General features: G+C 37.5%; 2 protein-coding genes across 7 annotated transcripts in view; one reads left to right on the forward strand and one right to left on the reverse strand.

Moving 5' to 3' along the window:
- LRRC38 (leucine rich repeat containing 38) overlaps nucleotides 1-18,674 on the reverse strand; it is a 68,246-nt gene that overhangs the window by 35,529 nt on the left and 14,043 nt on the right. The gene's annotated exons all lie outside the window — the stretch shown is intronic.
- On the forward strand, nucleotides 499-17,351 carry PDPN (podoplanin). Of its 6 annotated transcripts, none has more exons than XM_074892816.1 (6): nucleotides 499-702; nucleotides 12,886-12,971; nucleotides 13,560-13,692; nucleotides 14,957-14,992; nucleotides 15,374-15,485; nucleotides 16,081-17,351. In XM_074892816.1, the coding sequence occupies exons 1-6, from the start codon at nucleotides 633-635 to the stop codon at nucleotides 16,085-16,087; spliced, it is 444 nt and encodes a 147-aa protein (XP_074748917.1). In that variant the 5' UTR covers nucleotides 499-632; the 3' UTR covers nucleotides 16,088-17,351. The 6 variants fall into 6 exon arrangements, with proteins under 6 accessions (XP_074748917.1, XP_074748920.1, XP_074748918.1 ...); XM_074892819.1 differs by having other exon boundaries at nucleotides 15,374-15,479; XM_074892817.1 differs by having other exon boundaries at nucleotides 15,374-15,475.

An 18,674-nucleotide genomic window follows, 5' to 3' on the forward strand; every position in this document is an offset into this window, starting at 1 on the left:
AATTCAGACAGTATTTACTGCAGAATTAAATAACCTATCCCAAAACTATTTCAGTACCCCTAAATGCACATTCACTACCACACTTGCTCACATAAACATGGGGGCTCACTTTGAAATGAAAAAGCATCAGTTCACTGCTGGAAATAACAGGAAAAATGTGCTTACTGTTTTTCCTTAAATATTTTTTAAGGGCAGTTTGCAGAAGGGAGGGAACTCCCTGCACACCTCGCTCTGCCTAAATACCCTTTCCCTCTTTGCTAAATAAAAGTCTTCTGAAAGCCACAACAGCTCCTGTAACTTTAAACCTGGGCTGAGATCATCATTTCAGTACTGACCAAACAGAGTGCAGAGGGCGGGCCTGGCTCTTCTTTGAGGACCACCTTAGGCATGCTCCCACCCCTTGGCTAAAGAAAATAATGCGGACTCCACTCAGTTTTCTTTAGCTGTATAGTTATCTGGGAAAACTTCCCGCTTTAGACTTCAGCAGTTAAAGGAATATTTGGAATACCAAAGTATTTTTTGCAGTTATTTGTTTTTGTGATCTCAATTCTCCCCTGCCTCTAAAAAAATTAATCAGAATTTGAATCCATCTGGTCTCAGGATTGGAAAGCTATTCTCTAAGCAGATCAAAGATGTTTATTAAAATTCAATTCTTCATCTTCGTTCTAGGGAGCGTGCCTTTCATAGCACTTGCTGAAGAAGGTAAGAAGAAACTTTGGTTAAAATTATTTCCAGTCATTTCCTGTAATGTAACAGTTTGTGTGTTTACTTGTAAGCAACATAGTTCCTCTATCCTGTTCATAAAACTTTCCTTTGAATTCTTAAGCTACTACTAGGCATCTACTATGGCTGTAATCAGGAATGAAACACATCAAAAGTTTTCAGATGGGCTGAGTTATGCTCTATTAGAAAAGAATTTTCTGTGTGTGGCTGTGTAAGGGAAGGAGAACAGTAGTAGCAGTCAGGGAAGGCATTACACCAACAGCCCCTGGAAATGCCTTCAGTTCCCCTGTAATATATGCAAAGGAGACTACAAGCAATAATTTAGTTGTAACTGACATTTAGGTGATTAAACTCTCTACGAAAGTTAACTTACAAATCTTTCCGTTCAGGAGCTTAGCTTCTGTACTTAGAGGCATTACAACAGCTTAGAACTGAGCCTTATGCAGGGTTTTGCTAATACTAACTTAGCCATAAGTAATATATACAAGTGAGGGAGGCTGAAACAAGAATTATTATTACCAAAGATACGTTTGAAGTGTTATGTATCTACTCAGAAAAAGTTTATTTGGCAAACTATCTCTTCTGAATCTTGTAAGAAAAATACAATGTACACTTTTAGGTAAACCAGATGTTTAAGTCTTTTTGCAGCTAAAGGGGAAGAGTCTGATTTATTAGCAGTAAATCAGAATTACCCTGAGCAGTACTTGATTTCAGGAACATCACATTCAAATTCAGTCTTTCTGTGTAGTATTTGACTCATAATGAATGAATTGGCCATCAGGCAACGTGCCTGATGTTTGATGTATGCGCAAACAAAAAGTGTGCCTGTAGCGGTGAAATACAGCTACCGTTGCTACAGAGCACTAGTACTTGGAACATGTTCCGAAAACAATAACCTGAAACTCAACCCACTGGTCTTCCAAAGCATAAATCTACTTGTCTGACTTGGATTTGAGGACCCCAGCTGAAACATATGACCTGATTTTGGCCTGGTAACTATTATTCTGCTGGAAATAATGGAGCTATATCAACATACAGTATGTGTGGATGTTGGCTTGAAACTTCTAATGGGAATTCCTGGTGTTCAGTATTGTCAGAATATGAGGCTGGAAGTTGGAGTTATGCTTCAACATTTCACAGAAAATTTAAAATCAACAGATACTAGGTAAGTCACAAATACTGCTTTCTAGGCTCATCCAGATAGCTTATCCTTAAAAAGCACTAATATGAAATGTACCAAAGTTTAAAGCCACTAGAAGTGAGGCAAAACCACCACCATTTTATATAATTACCTTAAGCACTTTCTAGGATACCAGAATTACAGGAAAAAAAAAGTTTTTCATCTTCAGGCTCTTGGGGAATTTTAAAGCATATTTTCTCTCAACTCAGAGGAGGAGTCCAGCAACCATCAGGTTGTAACCCTACTAGCCAGAAAAATATTAAAATATTTCCTGCTTGCAAGATTCTACCTCTGTTTTATTACCAGTATAGTTTGCATTAAACTTGACAGTTGGGTCGAGAACATGGTTTACAGTATTTAAGACTTGCTACGTCTGTTTAGGTTTTATGAATTTTTCTTCACATAGAACCAGTCATTTAGGATAATTTCCAAAGGATACACCAGGAAAATAGACTCCAGATATAAAATAAGCAAGACTCAAATATTTAGCATGTGTATCACTGCTGTTTACTGATAACCATCAGCAGTTACAAGTTAGAACAAACTCAAAATGACAATTCCACCTTTGGCAATCTGTGTCTGCACTGACAGTGGAGATGGCAGAATTTTTTTGGCTTGTATAGGTGGAGTGGGCACGTTCAGATACCTGAACCTCTGGGGTAGCCAATTTGGCCTGAGGGGTTTTAGAGGAAAATAAATCTCCTTCAGATTCTGATACCTCTTAACCCTGGATCTGCAGCTACCCTTTTGTTATAGTTGGGCACTCTATTTTATGGATTGAGGCTGAATCAAGAAAAGCAGGTTTGTTTTGATCAGGAAGCATATTTCCAAAAGGATTATTATTGGTTCCAAATTCCTCCTTGAATTGCCCAATAAATTTAATTCAGCTGTTGATCCTAGTTTCAAGCATAGCATTTTTCCCCTTCCAGGTAGTGATCCACAATTTGAGTAGTTTCATTAGTATCTACTGTCTTTGAGTTGCTGCAACTTTACAAAGAAAACAGAGGTGCAGAAACCATTTTAGGACAACTATGAACCAGAAATGTGTTTGAAAAATAGCAGTCACCACTGACCCAATAACAGGACTACCAGCCAACCTACAAACATTTCAGTGAAAACCTATGAATCTTAAGGGAGAGTCAGAAATGCTTAAACATTCTTTGCTCATAGAGAACATGCAAATTACATCTAACATCAGTAAGTTAAAAATGAATGAATATTTCTGTCAAGATTTCCTGGGTTTGTGTTACTCTGAACAGGAATATTTGGTCCCAAAGTCAGCAATGTGGTTTCCAAAAGAAAGGATAAAGGCTCCTTTAATGGGGTCACATAAAGCAAAACATGACAAAGCTGTAAAAGCATAAAATACTTTGCTGATGTGGAGGAGAAGATAATTAACTTATTAATTCACTTCACTCCTCATATATGAGCTTCCAAATAAAATTAATGGCAGAAATTAACAAAAATACAGAAAGAAAACCTAGTAACAAAGCTTACATCACTGTCTACTTAAACATATTCACACATGCTCTAGTTGTGTTATTCATGGTTTAAATCCTGACAAAACCAGCCAAGTATTTTATCTTTATAACCACCAAGGACAGCCTTGAGCACTCTATATAAGCTGATGAATTCTTAGACTAAAGCATTTCCTATCAAATGATTAGCAGATACATTTTTGTCCTTCAGTGATCCTGTTCAGCATATGAAAACTCAGGCTCAGAACAAATGAGTTGAAATGGAAGTTGGCCTAATTTTTTTCTGGGCACAGCATTAATCAAACAATTAAAAGCACAAGCATTCAGATGGGTGCTTTACAGAGGCAACACATTTCCCAATCTGAAACCTTTCCCATGGTGCAAGTATCATTGCAGAGAAGGAGATTACTCTATTGGCTGTCACATAACATGAACAAAAGTTAACATGATTGTTTAACAAGTCACCACATGTCACTTGTGCTGTATCAACTGTCTACATGCCTGATCTTACCTAGAGGCAAATACTAGATTATACCTACTTATGCAAGTCTCCAAATTGAACAGGTTTATACTAGGTCATGTTACTTCACATTTGTTTTGGTTTAAGAGTAAGCACACACAGGGTAATTCAGATGAAAAGTGTTTATATGGTAAGAAAGGAAATTGAAGTTTAGAGTCAACATGAAAGACTAAAGTTTGGGGCTTTTTTTTTTTCAAAAATCATAAAAAACAGAATTGACAAAAACACAAGAAAGTATTTTTTTGAAAGTATCTTGATTTACGCAAACTCTGTTGCCAGTTCAGTAGCAAAACTAAACAATAAAGTCAGGCAACTCTAAACTCTTCTGAAAATCTAATTCTGTAACTGCTGGTAGTAAATGAAATGAACAACCAAAATGAACAGTCACATGTGACTCAAAAGGGAGCCAGTTTTCTACTAAATAAGCATGACAAAACCTTTCGCCCTCCATCTGGCTGCGTCATGAATGAGTACACTTGTGCACGTGTCCCCATATATACCTCTTGTAAACCACACGAGCATGATATGAAGCTAGCTCTACATGTCTGAGACCCAAAACTTAATTATCACAAAAAGGAGAAAAACATCTTACTGGATCTCAATTAGTGGGTCCACAAATTAGTGAGTCTGTATTTTGCAGTGTCTTGGTAAAAGACTAGCAGAGAACAGATAAAATTTGCTTTCTCCTGTTGGGAAAGCAGAGAGGCTTTCCCATCTCCATCTCAAAAATTAGTTTTTGAATCTGTGTAACTTTACAAGCAAAGGAAATAATATTTAAAAGCTTACAAGTGGACCTTTCATTAACTCAGGCTGCACAGTGAGAACAAAACAGGGCAGATTCTCAGCTCCTGTAATTCAATAGTTTCCACTGAACCCATGCATTTACCCCAGATCTAGGACTTGTAAATCATCTGCAAAAGTAAGCAGCTGAGAACCTAGAGCACGTTTTAACAGATAAAAAAACAGTAAAGGAAGGATAGCCCACAGCATGCAGGCTCTTGGGCTTTGACAGAAGCATGCAGTGTTTCCTCTCTGTGTCATTTGAGGCAAGCCATACATACATGTGTACCACAGAAATGACTACTGTTTGCCCAGCTCTAACATATGGTCTGTCTCAGTTGCACGTTTGTTTTGTTGGTTTGTTTGCTTTTTGTCTGGATGCGGTCAGGGACTACAGGATGGACCCAAATGCTGCCAGGTCCTACTATTCACTGCATCCCAGATCCATGGTGCAGACGGACAGCCTCTGAAAGGGCCTCCTCTGATTCCTGTGTGTACATACCATACCCTCAGTTTGAATTAATGCTGCAGCAAAGCTTCACATAGCTGTGTGGTGCACAACTTGCTACACAGCATTTCAGAAAAAGATGTAGGACTGGGACTATAGGTATGCTGGGATGTTCTAAAGAGAAACAAATGAGAAAAAATAAGAGCCAAATTTACTGTTGATTTTCAACTCACTGTCTCAGAAGCTTGGCCAAAGACCCTCGAAGGAAAGAGAAACTGTGATGCTGAGCACATCCTCATGTTACTTCATGACTTCCTTGTGTTTTTTCATCTTTGTATTTGTTGATTATAAACACTACAATATCCAGCATAAATGCATCAGAATAATCCTTTGTGAGGACACAGTTCCACTGTGTACACCATTTCAGGTGAGCACACACTCTCTCAGGAGGGCTTGAGTAGTATACGAGATGCTGTTAAATCTGTAAAGGGGACACACTTAATTCCAAATGCATATCAAAATGTTTTTATGACTATGAAACCCATCTAAATATTAGGTAGTCTGTTATTAGTTACTATGAAAGTCAGACTAAACATATTTGAATGGATCTTGTTTGCCCTGTGGCAATATATAGCAGCTAACCAAAAAATCATTGTGTGAACAAAATTAAAGCCTAACCAGTTTCCAGTTTAGTGTTTAGCATGCATATTTCAAACAAATGAGTTTAAATGATCGTGCAAACATGCCAGTTCTGCTGGCAGATACAAGGGATTAGTAACCTCCATCAAGGGAGCCGTGAAAGGGCATATGGCTATAGCCTCAGAGTTTTGGGAAGGAAGTGATTCAGGGCAAAGATTAGTTTATTACTGTATTAGAGGTCATTTCTTAATTCCTTTTGTCTGCACTTACATATCCCAATATTTGTACACAGATTGTCTGCTTTCTGCTGCACACCCTGTAAAACTTGCTGATCCATTACATGAATTTTTGTATTTTTCTCCTTGTCTTCGCTGCAACGCTCATTCCTTGTCAGCCATACAGTGATAAACACAGTACTGTAATGCTGGAGTTTTATGTTCCACTTACAGAAAGATGCGAAACAGACTTACACCTTGATCACAATTCCAATCTTGTTGCCCCAGTCAAACCCCTACTGCTCAAAGAAAACAACAAAATTGCTAATAAGACTGCAAACGGGGCAACAGGGTCATGGGGCAGCAAATACAAATAAGAAATCGGTTTCATCCCACATTCATGGGATAGCAGCTCTGAGGTCAGTGTATATCAGACAAGAAATCAAAGATTGACACAGCAACATTATTAAAAGCATAAGTCTTAGAAGACTCATCTCTGGTTCTGCAAGGAATATGTTAAAGGAATGTCCCCTAATGGAGTTAGTCTCTTCCTTTTTAATGCCCACAGTGCTGTGGCCAATTTTATCCTGCATAACAGAAAGCTTAGCATGTTACCACCTTTTCCTCTTCTGGCTTTGTTTTGTAACTTTGGTTGCGGTTCAAACATACAGCAAGCTCTTGAAGAGCAGTTATTTTTCTCTATATCTGCTATCTGTATCTATATCACTTAAAATATATCTTGTTTTGCTTTTCTGTGGGTATCATATATGGGCAATGTAGACTATTGTAACATTCAAAAGACATGTGATTTACTTCAGAAACAGCCAAGTGGTTCTTTGCCACTTGGCACTGTAGATTTAAACTCTGGCTTTGTTCCTTTGGCTAAGCCAGCCACAGCAATAGAAACCATCTGTAGCAGGGTGTGGTGACCAAAGGAAATGTTTCTGACAATTCAGCAAAACATTGTCATCATGAGCTACATGGAATACCTGAACACAGTCAGTCGTACACGTGAATAAGGCTGAGCTAAATCCTTCCTTGTGCATCATGACCATTTTTCCATTTTTAAACTGGCAGATACTTTCCAAAGTTCATGGGATTTTGTCATCCAGCTTCCTTCATTATATAAAGTGAAGCTGTCAGTCTCTGTATAAGGAAGCACTTCAGGATTTAGACAGTACATACTTTCTCCTGAACAACAAAAAGTCTAGACACTTAAACATATGCCAGGGCATTTCTTTATCATGGCATAATATATTACTCCAACTTCCAGAAATAACAGAAAAAGAGAAAATGCGAATGCTGTGGCTCCAAACAGGCTAAGGGTACAAGGCTCTCAGGATACTGCACGTCATGAGTTCTGCAGGAGCCACAGGTACAAGTGAGAATTTCAGTTCTCATTAAGAAGCTTCCTTGCCTTTCTAAAGTCTGAAAGTTTTAACTGTCCAAAGGCTCAAAATTCAGAAGGCAAAACTCAAAAGCCACTATATTATATTCTTTAAAACCTCAAATTTTCAAAGCCCAAAAAGTCTTGTAGCCTGGATTTGGCAGTGTTGAACCATTTCACACACACAAAAAGACACCTATATGCTTTTTTTAAATACCAAAAAATGTTTAAGCAATTGTAGAAAAATAATGGAAAACTACTTTCAGAAAAAAAATAAGCTGATGAGGTGGGTTTTGGAACCGACTCTGGAATACGTTTAAATTGAGGATGAAGCCAAATAACAGACAAAATTGTATTTGAAAACTACAGAGCTGCTGCTGGGACATTATGTATTGTATAAGGCAGATACCTTATCAAATTATACGGTTTTGTTACTTCCGCCACCATCAATAAAAGTTTCCACTGAACTAGAACTGAACAAAATTCCAGTAATGAGATACTGACTTTAAGACTCACTTTGCTCACAGTCAAATTAAGGTCTGAGTGAAGAATGCTTCCTCAGAAAGGGAATTCCTGTATCAGAACATAAACGCTGAGTAAAATATAGCCAAAACAGGATGGCTAACACACATGTACATACACAGTCCTTCAGACAGCACCGCTTGGTCTGTAACAGTTCAGGAAGCAGATACTGAAAAACATCAGTCAACTCCAGATAGGTAGCTCAGTAATATTTCAGAGTGGTATCTCCCAAGTGACCCATCCCACTGAATTCTGTCCCTTGCTTTTCCAGAGAAGCGTTCCACAAAGCACCTACCTAGCACAGCTGGGTAGGATAAAATAGGATACTGACAAGATACAGATAAAAATAAACTTGAATTTTAAAACCAAAACTTTTGTTTGACAGTTAACTTTTATTGCTCATCGCCCCTCTGCTCCTATTTAAAAAAAGAAAAGCAGCTTCAGTTATTTATTACAGCTAAAAAAATTAACTAGCATGTTATTTCAGCTCTTGGTAGAGGGAATCCTTTAGGGTTAGCAGCTTTTACCTACTGGTCTCTTATCACAGAGATGGATACTCACTGTATTTTGAAGGCTTCCTATTTCAAGGACTAAGCTAAAATACAGGCTTACAACGGCCCTTGCCCACTAGTGTCTGGGTTTACTCAGACTGCTGGGAAAGAAACAAGATCCTACAACATTTTTCATCTTCAAAAGTATCTTTGTTGGTTTTGGAGATACCAGAAAGAAATGCTAATGAACAACAGTTTTACAACTCCCTCTCCTTTCCAACACAACCACTGTGCTTTGAAAGAAACCCTAAGAGGTTTTTCTAGTAAACTGTCACCCCATGCATAACAATGAGCAGTGAGCTCATCTTCCCCTAAGTGGGTCATGGGATGCTTAACCATGGGATGTTTTCAAAGCAATATTAAACTTTTAAAGACATCAGATTTTCTCCTGGTGTGAGAAGTTGCAGCCTGATAGCAGCTGGCGACTTTGAACTGAAACACACCCAGCTGGAACTTTGGCAGAACGAGATGCAATGATTAATTCACATCTGCAGCAACGTATAGCTGCAAACAGAAGAGGCCATAGTGCTAGTTGAAGACAATCGTAGCACTGTGAGGCACTGTTTTTATTTACAGCCTCCTCTAAGATAGTATTAAGAACATATGCAGAAGCACTACTTAACCCTGCGGCTCTTGCTACATTTGGCCCACATCAGATGAAACCAGCAATGACTAAAGCACATACACACCCTTACATCCCATTTACATTCTCTTTCATGTCAGCGGTATATAGGCCTTGTACTGGGTACAGGGAAAGAAGGTTCAAGTCCGATAGTTTCTCTCAATTTCGTTTAAATATTTTTTACTTTATTATGACTTTCTCCAACAGAGAATTGTCTCCTGTCACATATTCCTTCCTACAAATGCAATACACCAGTAACAAATTACCTCCCAGGTCTTTCTTTTGGTAATAGTTGAGTAGCATCTGCTTAACTACCACCCAGACCACCTCCACTCCCTGTCCAGAAAAACAAACCTGGAAATATAGTCCAGGGGCTATTCTTCAGCAAATACAGGACCTCAGCTTAAACAGAGCATCATGCAGATTGGGTAGAGCTGGGACAAGACTTTCACATCAACAGAAATCACTTCTGCCTGTGAGCTTTAGGAAGTTAACAGTGGAGCCATATTATTCTAGTTTCCCTTTACAGTTAAGCAAAGGCAGCACTGCCAAGGATGACCCAAATCTCAGGTGAGCTGAATTACCTTCTAGAAGTATTTATCTTTCCCTACAGACTATAAAAGATGATAAGGGCAAGCAGACACCTTCTTTAGGCACCTTTATTAAGAACCTAAAATTAGGCAAGATTAATCTGGGCCACCTCCTTTTGTCAATCACTGCACACAGAGGGCAAATGCACTGAAATAGATTTTCTACATGTCACTCATGGCCAAGAATCTGCAATAACTTTATCACAAATAATAATTATTTCATGTTTGTGACACTCACTAATTCTCTACGCCTTTGTTCTGTGACACCATTTCCTTTCCTGCCTTCACTATCAGGTAATTCTTCAGAGCTGAAAGCTACCACCATGCCAAGAGTATAAGCAGCTTCTCTGAATAAGCTGCTTGTTGTTAACATACAAAACTTATTTCACTTTCTGCTTGGGGTTTTTCCTCTGGTAATGGGTTTTCTCCATCTGTGCTTATTTTGCAACTAGTGAATAAAGGATGTTTTTACACTTCTGACTGTGCTTACAAGGTAAACTGATCCATACACAACTCATGTTGTTGAGCTCTATTGCCATTTCTTAACATGTACATAGCATAATCCCAATATTCTACTTTAAAGACATGACTTTATAAACAAAAGATAAGTCTTATAAAGTAGTGCCATATCTTAAAATGCCTTGATCTTTAGAAGGTGGCTAAAGCAACACACCTAAAAGTCAAGCCCCCTTTATGCTATCTCAACAGAAAAAATCCAAGGCTGCTCACCTTGGATATTTCAATCAAAAATGACTAAAACATTATTTTTACCATCTAACCTAGAAATATGATTTACCCTGGCCTGTTCTAGTCTTTCCATGGATCATAAGGTGATTTTTTTGGGAGACTGGCTGGCTTAATTAGCCACTATATTGGGCCTTATATTGGCATAACATGAATATACTTTCTTCATCTGTTAGTGACTAAAGTACTACTTGCACACCCTTTTGGCTCTTAAATAGAAAGTGTATCTGTATTCAGGCTTATAGAGGTATAAAAATATAAAATTCTATTTACTTGAGTAAACATGGAATTAGAAATCTAAGTTTAGATCAGTGTTTAGTTTCTTGGCAATGGGACAAAGCTCTTGGCCTTACATTGTGAGAGATGGATGAAAATTTTTTAGTTTGGTTCAAAAATGAGTTTTGGGAGCAAGAAAAATATTTGCAAGTTCCCACTGGAATTCAGATGAGCGTCTCAAACAAAACCAGATTTTTTTTTCCCCAATGTCAAATCATTCATCCCCTGTATGAAAAATTTCCTTTAAAGTGCCAGTGCATTTTTTTTTTTAACTTATTTCAAAATTAAATATTGGCTTTTAAATTTGAAATAACTTTTTCATTTTAAAAGGGGAAGTTTAAAAGTGAAAAGTTAAGTGGGCCTCACAATTAAAGAAGAATAATTTCCAAGTGATCCATGCGCAGCTGATCCAAAGTGATCCTATCCTTTTTTCAATTTTGACTGATATTGATCAAAGTGGCAATTCTAATTTCAGTCACAGAATAAAAATTATGTTTACATGCCTCTCTATCATATACAACACAGGGTGCATTTAGGAGTATTAAAGTCTTTCAGAAGAAATAGTCTTACTATTTGGAACTAGTCTAAAAATTCAGAAACAGTCTAACTTCAAATGCAGAGGAGATGAGAGTGTTTTTAGGTCACTAAATAAAACCAGGTGAAATACTAAAAACAGTGTTAAGATTTAGTAAGACAAACAGGTCATGAATATTTCTTTTACATAAAATATTCAAATGTTTTTAAATAACCTACGTGAATTGCTATTCTCCTCCCTGAAGAGATCACTACCCCACACTACCAATCTACCACTTCATATTTACCAGTTTATAAACGTATCAAACTATCTTGCAAAGGAAAAAAGGCTTAGGTATTCTTTGTTCATAATTAACCTATTAGCAGCTGACAATTGTTATCTTCACACATCACTGGCAAATGATGTTTGAGCATCCAGGGTTTTCTCCAACTCCCCTAAAAATTCTCTGCTTTTTTGAAGAGAATGAACACGACTCTCATTCACATAACCTTCAGCTATCATTGCAATATTTCCTATTTCTGTATTATGCTGAAAAAATATAAACTGGATTTGAAGATGTTTGGACAAACTTCTGCTCTGATTGATGAAATAAATTGAAGTTAGATGCAAAATTTTAATCCAGGAAAGAATTTCAGGAGTTTTAGGGACTTTTTTGCCTTAAGTTTTTGCTCAGGACAATGGCTGTTATTGGCTTTTTGCTTAAATTTAAACACTGGTATGTGGAATTAGCAGAACTCTTATGCCCCAGGCAACAGCATAGCAAGCAGCCTCACCTAGCTTTATAATCATGGTGAATTAGAAACTCCCAAGAGAAATCACGGTACATTAACATCATACTGTGTATGGTCATAGTTTTATGAATCAGCAAGAAACTTAATCAAATGATACTTGTTTTCAACATTTTCTTGATATTGCCAGTTATCTCCACATACCCATATCTTTTGTGTCCTACCCTGTTTCATTTAATTTTTCCTACTGATGAAGTCTGGCTGTATTTGTAAAGAAAGAGCCTTGCGTGGGCCAAAATTTATATATTCCATTATATCAAAGAGCACAGATGACATATATAGGTCTAGAATAAAAAGGAAGACCTTACATTGTTACCTAAAAAATTCAAATTATGGCAAGTAAGGTTTGCAACTTTAGAAAAATCTCTGAATAAATTTGTGTAGGAATAGTTTCAGAACTATAGATACACCCATAAACATTAATGATAGTTCTAAAAATAAAGGTTGCAGCTGGGACTGAGCTGAAAGATGGGAGAAAGCTCTTACTATTTTAGAAAATGGAAGATGCTTGAGTAATTTATCCAAATATATAAGCTAACACTTAACTTACTGGAGTAGTCACATCCACCCAGGGTGTGTGTGTGGAAATCTTTTCTTAAAAAGAGAAATCTTTTCTTGGACAAAGTGTTTAGTAACAAGTACGTTTCAAGGTTTCACGGTTGTACCAGGGTTAAGGGATGTCTACTTAAGCTCTTTATCCTACAGCTATGTACGAGAGTATAGCAGAATTCAATGTTAATCCAAATAATGTTGCAAACTTAAGTGCACAGGGGCAGGGAGAGGGAACATTACATAGATCTCATGTTTAACGAGGCTTACATGTCAAAGTAGCCAGAACATGTGACTACCAAGTAAAATCCTAACTCATTTTCTAAAATTTTATTCAGCAAGCTCAGTTCTAGAAGGAGAGGAAAGTGCAACAATTGATTTCAGAGACAGAAATGACACAGAATTTGAAGAATTACCAACCCTGGTGAGTATCATTCCTTTAGGTTACCCTGATTTCATATTCTGATATTGTCCTGTGGCTTAGATTTTGAATAATCATTATAAATTAAAGAATAACCTTGAGTCCTAACATAAAAATGGTCTAATGTCAATGCTTTTGCTTTGCAAGCAATCAGGTTGAAAGGTGACAGAGTTGAAAATGTTTTTGGCAGTTTTTGTGGTGCAAAAAGCATTCATAACCTGCTTATTCATTTGCCTCTTCTAATTTAGTACCTCTCCATTAGCTTCAGTGAAACCAAACCGACAAATTAGTGTAAAAAAACCCACACAACAAAAAAAGGCAGGTCTGCAGTATTCTGCAGTCTTCTACACCTTTTGTACTCCTCCTGAAAACTTAGTCATCTGATCTAGAAAGCCTCCAGCTGGGAAGACAAATCAGCTTACTTTGGTTTTTTTTTTGGTCACTGTACACAAGTCAAAGATGACAGGTCATAGCTAAAAAAGCATCCGTAGGGCACCTGACGGACCAAGAAATTGAAATGCTTATTTCATACACACAGACTGAATGTACTGAGGTTTTCTTTTCCCTCTTTTTTCCCCCCAATTCTTGTAGTTGCCCACAAGACTACACAATGTAACAAATCTCTTGCAGTTTGGACAACTGATGACCACAGAAAGTGCATTTGCCCCAGCTGAAGACAGTGATAATTCTACTGGTTATGAAGTTAACACAGAAAATGTTGATGGTAAGAAAAATCTCTCTTCTGTTTTGTTATATCAAAGTTCTACTGCCACCTACTAAACCGTATCTGGAAGATTCAAATACCAAGTTTAAGGTGCTCTCAAAGGTAGCACTGCTAGTTTTCGAAAGTGAAAAGTAAGATTTCTAAAATTACTCCTTAATAATCACTCCACATCCTAACTTCATAACACACGTACACTGACAAAAGGAATGAGTAGCTATACCATTTTGTTTACCAGTGCACTGCTGGTTCTCCCCCCAAGGCAGGCAATAACACTGAAGCCTTCACTTTCTTTTCAGATGATTAGTATGAAAATCAAACAGCTCTCCAGAAAAAAAATTTTTTTTTTGGACCAACTCAAAGACCCTAAAATGCAGAAAACGTAACTGTTACAACCCAGCTGCCCTCTCGGTTTTTGCCTTAGCTTCCCTGGAGAGACACAAGTTTCATGCGCATGTCATGCATATATAGAGCAAGTTGCACCCATGTCCATACAGTAGTCTGTGAGCATCAGATGGGTGCAAAAGGTTGATAAAGTGCACTCTGACCTGTTTGCCCTATGCCTGCTTAGCAGTCTTCCAGACAGCTTGTACCTGTGCTTTTGTGTCTGATCGTGTACAGAAGAATGTATGGGCACAAATAAATGGGCACGTGCTCTATACGGCTTTTGGACCAGGCTTGTTCTTAGTGGTTCACTCTTGTGCTTACCACAAGTAAAAGAACACAAGCATCATATTTTCTGCTCTGATATTCCAGTCCCGTAACAGTACCAATAACCGGTCATACATTTAATGAATCTTACTTTGAAATGGTCAGATGAGCAGTTATGAGAAAAAAAAGGTCTTTTTGTTTCCAGACCAACTTTTTTGGTAGCTTGGTGTCTAAATAAATGAAGAATGGTTTCTCCGGTTGATGTGAACAGTAGTAGCTGTTGCCATCTGATGTTCAGAGTGTACTTTACCTTAAGTACAAACTCAAAAATCAGATCACAAACATTGGAAGTCTCTGAGGCTCAAAAGTATGTCAGATTCACCTACCAAAAGACATTAGTGATAAACTTAGTCCACCTGAATGGCAGGTCTGTCAATCACATTTCAAGTCAGTTTGTTTTTAGTTTATAGGCTTTGCTTTGAAACAGTCAAATCACATCTGGTGGCAGTGTATTTCTACAAAGTTTTCCTTGGATATACCATTATAAGTTGGGATGCAAAACTCTGTACAAACCACAGTGAGCAATTAAGTAATCATTCTCTTTCTGGCTTTACAGGTAGACCGAGTGGGGAACCAGAGAAAACTGAAAAAGGTAAACACAGGAATTTTTTTAATAAAGGGAGAATTTAACTGCCAGGTGATCCCCTTCTAGAAGCCACTAGCTGTGCCCATGCTATTCTGAAATAAAAGTTTCAGGAGGAGCCATGACCTGCTCCCTGAGCTGCCTCCTCTGGTTCTCATGATCACTGTCTCTGTAGCCACATCTACATGGAGCCCTCCCGCCCAAATGCACATTTGCAGGCCCACAGGCTACGAATAAGCCTGCTGAATTCACCAGGCCTACTTCAGAGTTCACAAGATAAGGAGATTTTCCCCAAGGAGCAGGATGCAGCAGAACAGGGTCAGTTCTGTCAGTAGCCTCTTATCAATGGTCTCTGAGAAACATGCTAACATTCCCAATTTCCTCTTTCAGGTGGTCTGGAAACAATTGCTCTGGTTGGAATAATTATTGGAATCATAGTGGCAGTTGGAATCCTTGCAGGAATAATCATCGCTGTTGTAAGGAAGATGTCAGGCAGGTACTCGTAAGTAAATTGCTAATCAGGCTTTTCAAACAAGCATCCTCTGAGCAAGGTCACAGGAATCGCTCTGGAAATTTCTAGTGCTTCTATTTTGACAAAATAACCTATTTTCATATCATACAGTGTCTATTGATTCAGCAAGAGCTGCCAATGTGATGTGGGTGATGTAAACTGCATCATGTGCTTCAGAAAAATTTGCCACATACTGCATGCACGCTTATAATATTCACCAGGTGCACGGGTTTTGGATTATTCTACTGCACAGAGGTAAAATTCACTACAAAGTATTACAGGACCAACTTCTGGAAGTGCTGGATAATATGAACACAAGTGATCTTTATCTTATTACTCTGGACATTTGTGGAATCTGGTTTGATGCCAGCAAGATTCATTGTAAAGCAATTTAGATTTGCATGGCTCCAGACTCAAAAGCAGTAAGAAAACCACACTACATTTAACAAATACTATTCATGCAGCATTAGGAGAAAGCAAAATATGAACTGGGGAGAGAAAAAGCAGTGACAGGAAAACCAGTAATGTAACTAAAGCATTTGGGTAACTATGAAGAACGATAAAATCTCTGTGTTTTGTTCTACAGGCCCTGAAAATAGTTGAAACAAGCAACCATGCCATTCTACACCAGAAAATACAAGTGCTTCTTATTTTATAAGAACTAAAGACTATTCCTGTATTGGTGTGAGAAGATGATCCATAGAAAATATGGTTGAAGAATTCCAGATCTATGGGGATCCCACACAACTCTTAAGGACTCTTCCCCTTCCCCCCCCTCCCCAGACTACAGAGTATGGAACATTTCATAGGATTTTTACTAACCAGGAGTTTACTGGAAGAAAGAAAAAGATTATGCAGTAAGAAAAAACCCAGCAGCAATGAGATTTACATCTGAAATGTGATTTGCAGGTAATATATGCTAGCTTGATTTTGAAATGCTACCAAAGATTATTTCACATTACATTTTATGCATTTCTTTAAAAAACATATCCAGAATCTTTTAAGTGGTTTTGGCTGGTTAAGTGCTTGTGGCATGTTTATCTGCCAAACAATGTATCAAAAAGGAGGAATTAGCTTCAGAGAGCACCAAATATTTACAAATTTAGAAAATATTAGATATCAGAAGCTAAAATCCTTCCACTGTTGATATGGATTTTCTGCTCTTGATGCTTATGTTATTATGTGGCAAAACATGGTAGGCCCAGCTGGAACTGACCTACCAACTGAAAGCTTGCTCATCTGACTGTTGCACCAGGAATTTCCTGTCTTCTCTTGTTGCAGAGACATGCAGGGATTAAAATACACATCCTGAATTAAAGGGTGCTTGGAAAATACCCAGTTTTGATGGGTCACTTTAACCAGTTACTCAGCACGCTTTAAAGCCAACATGTAGAAGCTTTTGAATTAGTATATACATTTTTTTTCCTGTATAACAGTCTCGTTTTTTAACTGTATAGTTGGCTTGTTTGATAAATGTGTGCAACACTAGATCAGAATACGTTAATGGGGTATAATGCATCTTTAGAGTCTACAGCTTTTCTGTGGCATACTTAGTGCAGCAGTACCTGAACGCACAGAGTTCAGAGCAAAGGCTTTGTATGTCAGGTGGCTGCAACGCATCATGTTTTCTAAACTTTAGAGGCACTTAAGTGTTTGGTGTAAAAATCACAATAATCCATATGGTCAATAATTGCTAAATATGTCAATTTATCTAGATTTGCTTTTCTGTTTCTTTCATGTGCCATAAACTATCATACCAATCTGAGCTTTGGAAATAAAAATAATGTAAATTGTCTTATTTTACAATAATTGTTCTTTATTTTCTATAAAAAACCTTATAAAATGTTTTAAACTTGCCTCAATTTTCCTAGCTTATTTTGCTACTTGTCTTATCAGTGAAGTGTCTACAACCAACTCATTTGACACTGATAAATGAAGCTATCATCAAAACTAAACATGTCAGAAAAAGTAATTTAGCAGTCTTTTTGGTGCAGTTCTCAAGCTCACGTAACAGGGCACTCAGTCTGTGATGACCGATGACTAGCAAGCTTTATCTTCAGACTGGTCTATGCTGAGAACTGCGGACTAGATCCAAAGGCTGCAATTTCTAGATACAGGCATGCTTTTTTTGTGTCATCTATAAAAAGAAACTAGTTTCTTGAAGTCTGAATTTAGACTTCTTTGTCAAGCTCAGAATTAAAGCATATTTGGATACAAGGTTTTGGTTTGTAGCTTGCTGTCAGTAAATATAGTTGTCTCTGAATTGCTGAGTTTATACTCAGGAATACTTTACTTGGAGCAGTCATTCTCTCTTCCTTACCAGAAGAAGATTCTAAACTACAGTTTTCCCACAGGAATGACTTTCCCCTTGAATAACTATTCCTATCACATTACAAGCAGTATCCACAGGTAGGCAATTTATAATAAAATTGAAATATACCTTAAATCTTGTACTTTGTTTTCAGGGTCTCTTCTGATAAAACACAATCAAGCTTGTTAAGAGTAGAGAGTGAAATTACTGAGTATGTGTGCACCCACACAAGGGTGCAACTAACATTAAGGAATTTGCCATGTCTTTGCATTTAAATACTAATCCCATGCAGTGCAACCTCAGAGCATATGCATCCCAGAATTGGTCTACAGTAGTACAGTACTGTGGAATAATACATTCATATCTCACCTCCAGCATAATCTCATTTGGTTTATTTCTGCTTACACTCAAAAGCTGCATAAAACTAAAGGGAAAAATTAATGATACCACCATACAAAGTCATGTACGTACTATATAAAAATCTGTAACAAGTTAAGCCTAGTGTGTATCTTAAGTCAGTTCTTTACTAATGCTAAATTGGTTTGGGACGTTTTTAAAGCATAAAATCCAAGACACAGAAGTGGGCTTGAAGTAGGCTACAAAGTTTTTACTACCTTTATCACCACCATGGGACCTCAATTAAACTTATTTTTTAAAGGTATCTTTACTTAAGTGTCAGTATATTTTTTTACCTATGACCGATTGCATTCTGCAGCATTACTCATGTAACAACATCATGCAGTTTATCCAATCAATTCTGAGATTTCTGGTATATCAAATCAGTTATCTTTCAAGAAAGCAAGCCTGCAGTCTCTTACAAATGAGCACACGAGGTCCCATCCCTGAAAAACAATTCACACACACCTTAA

This window comes from Strix uralensis, chromosome 23, assembly GCF_047716275.1.
Source record: "Strix uralensis isolate ZFMK-TIS-50842 chromosome 23, bStrUra1, whole genome shotgun sequence".
NCBI lineage: Eukaryota > Metazoa > Chordata > Aves > Strigiformes > Strigidae > Strix > Strix uralensis.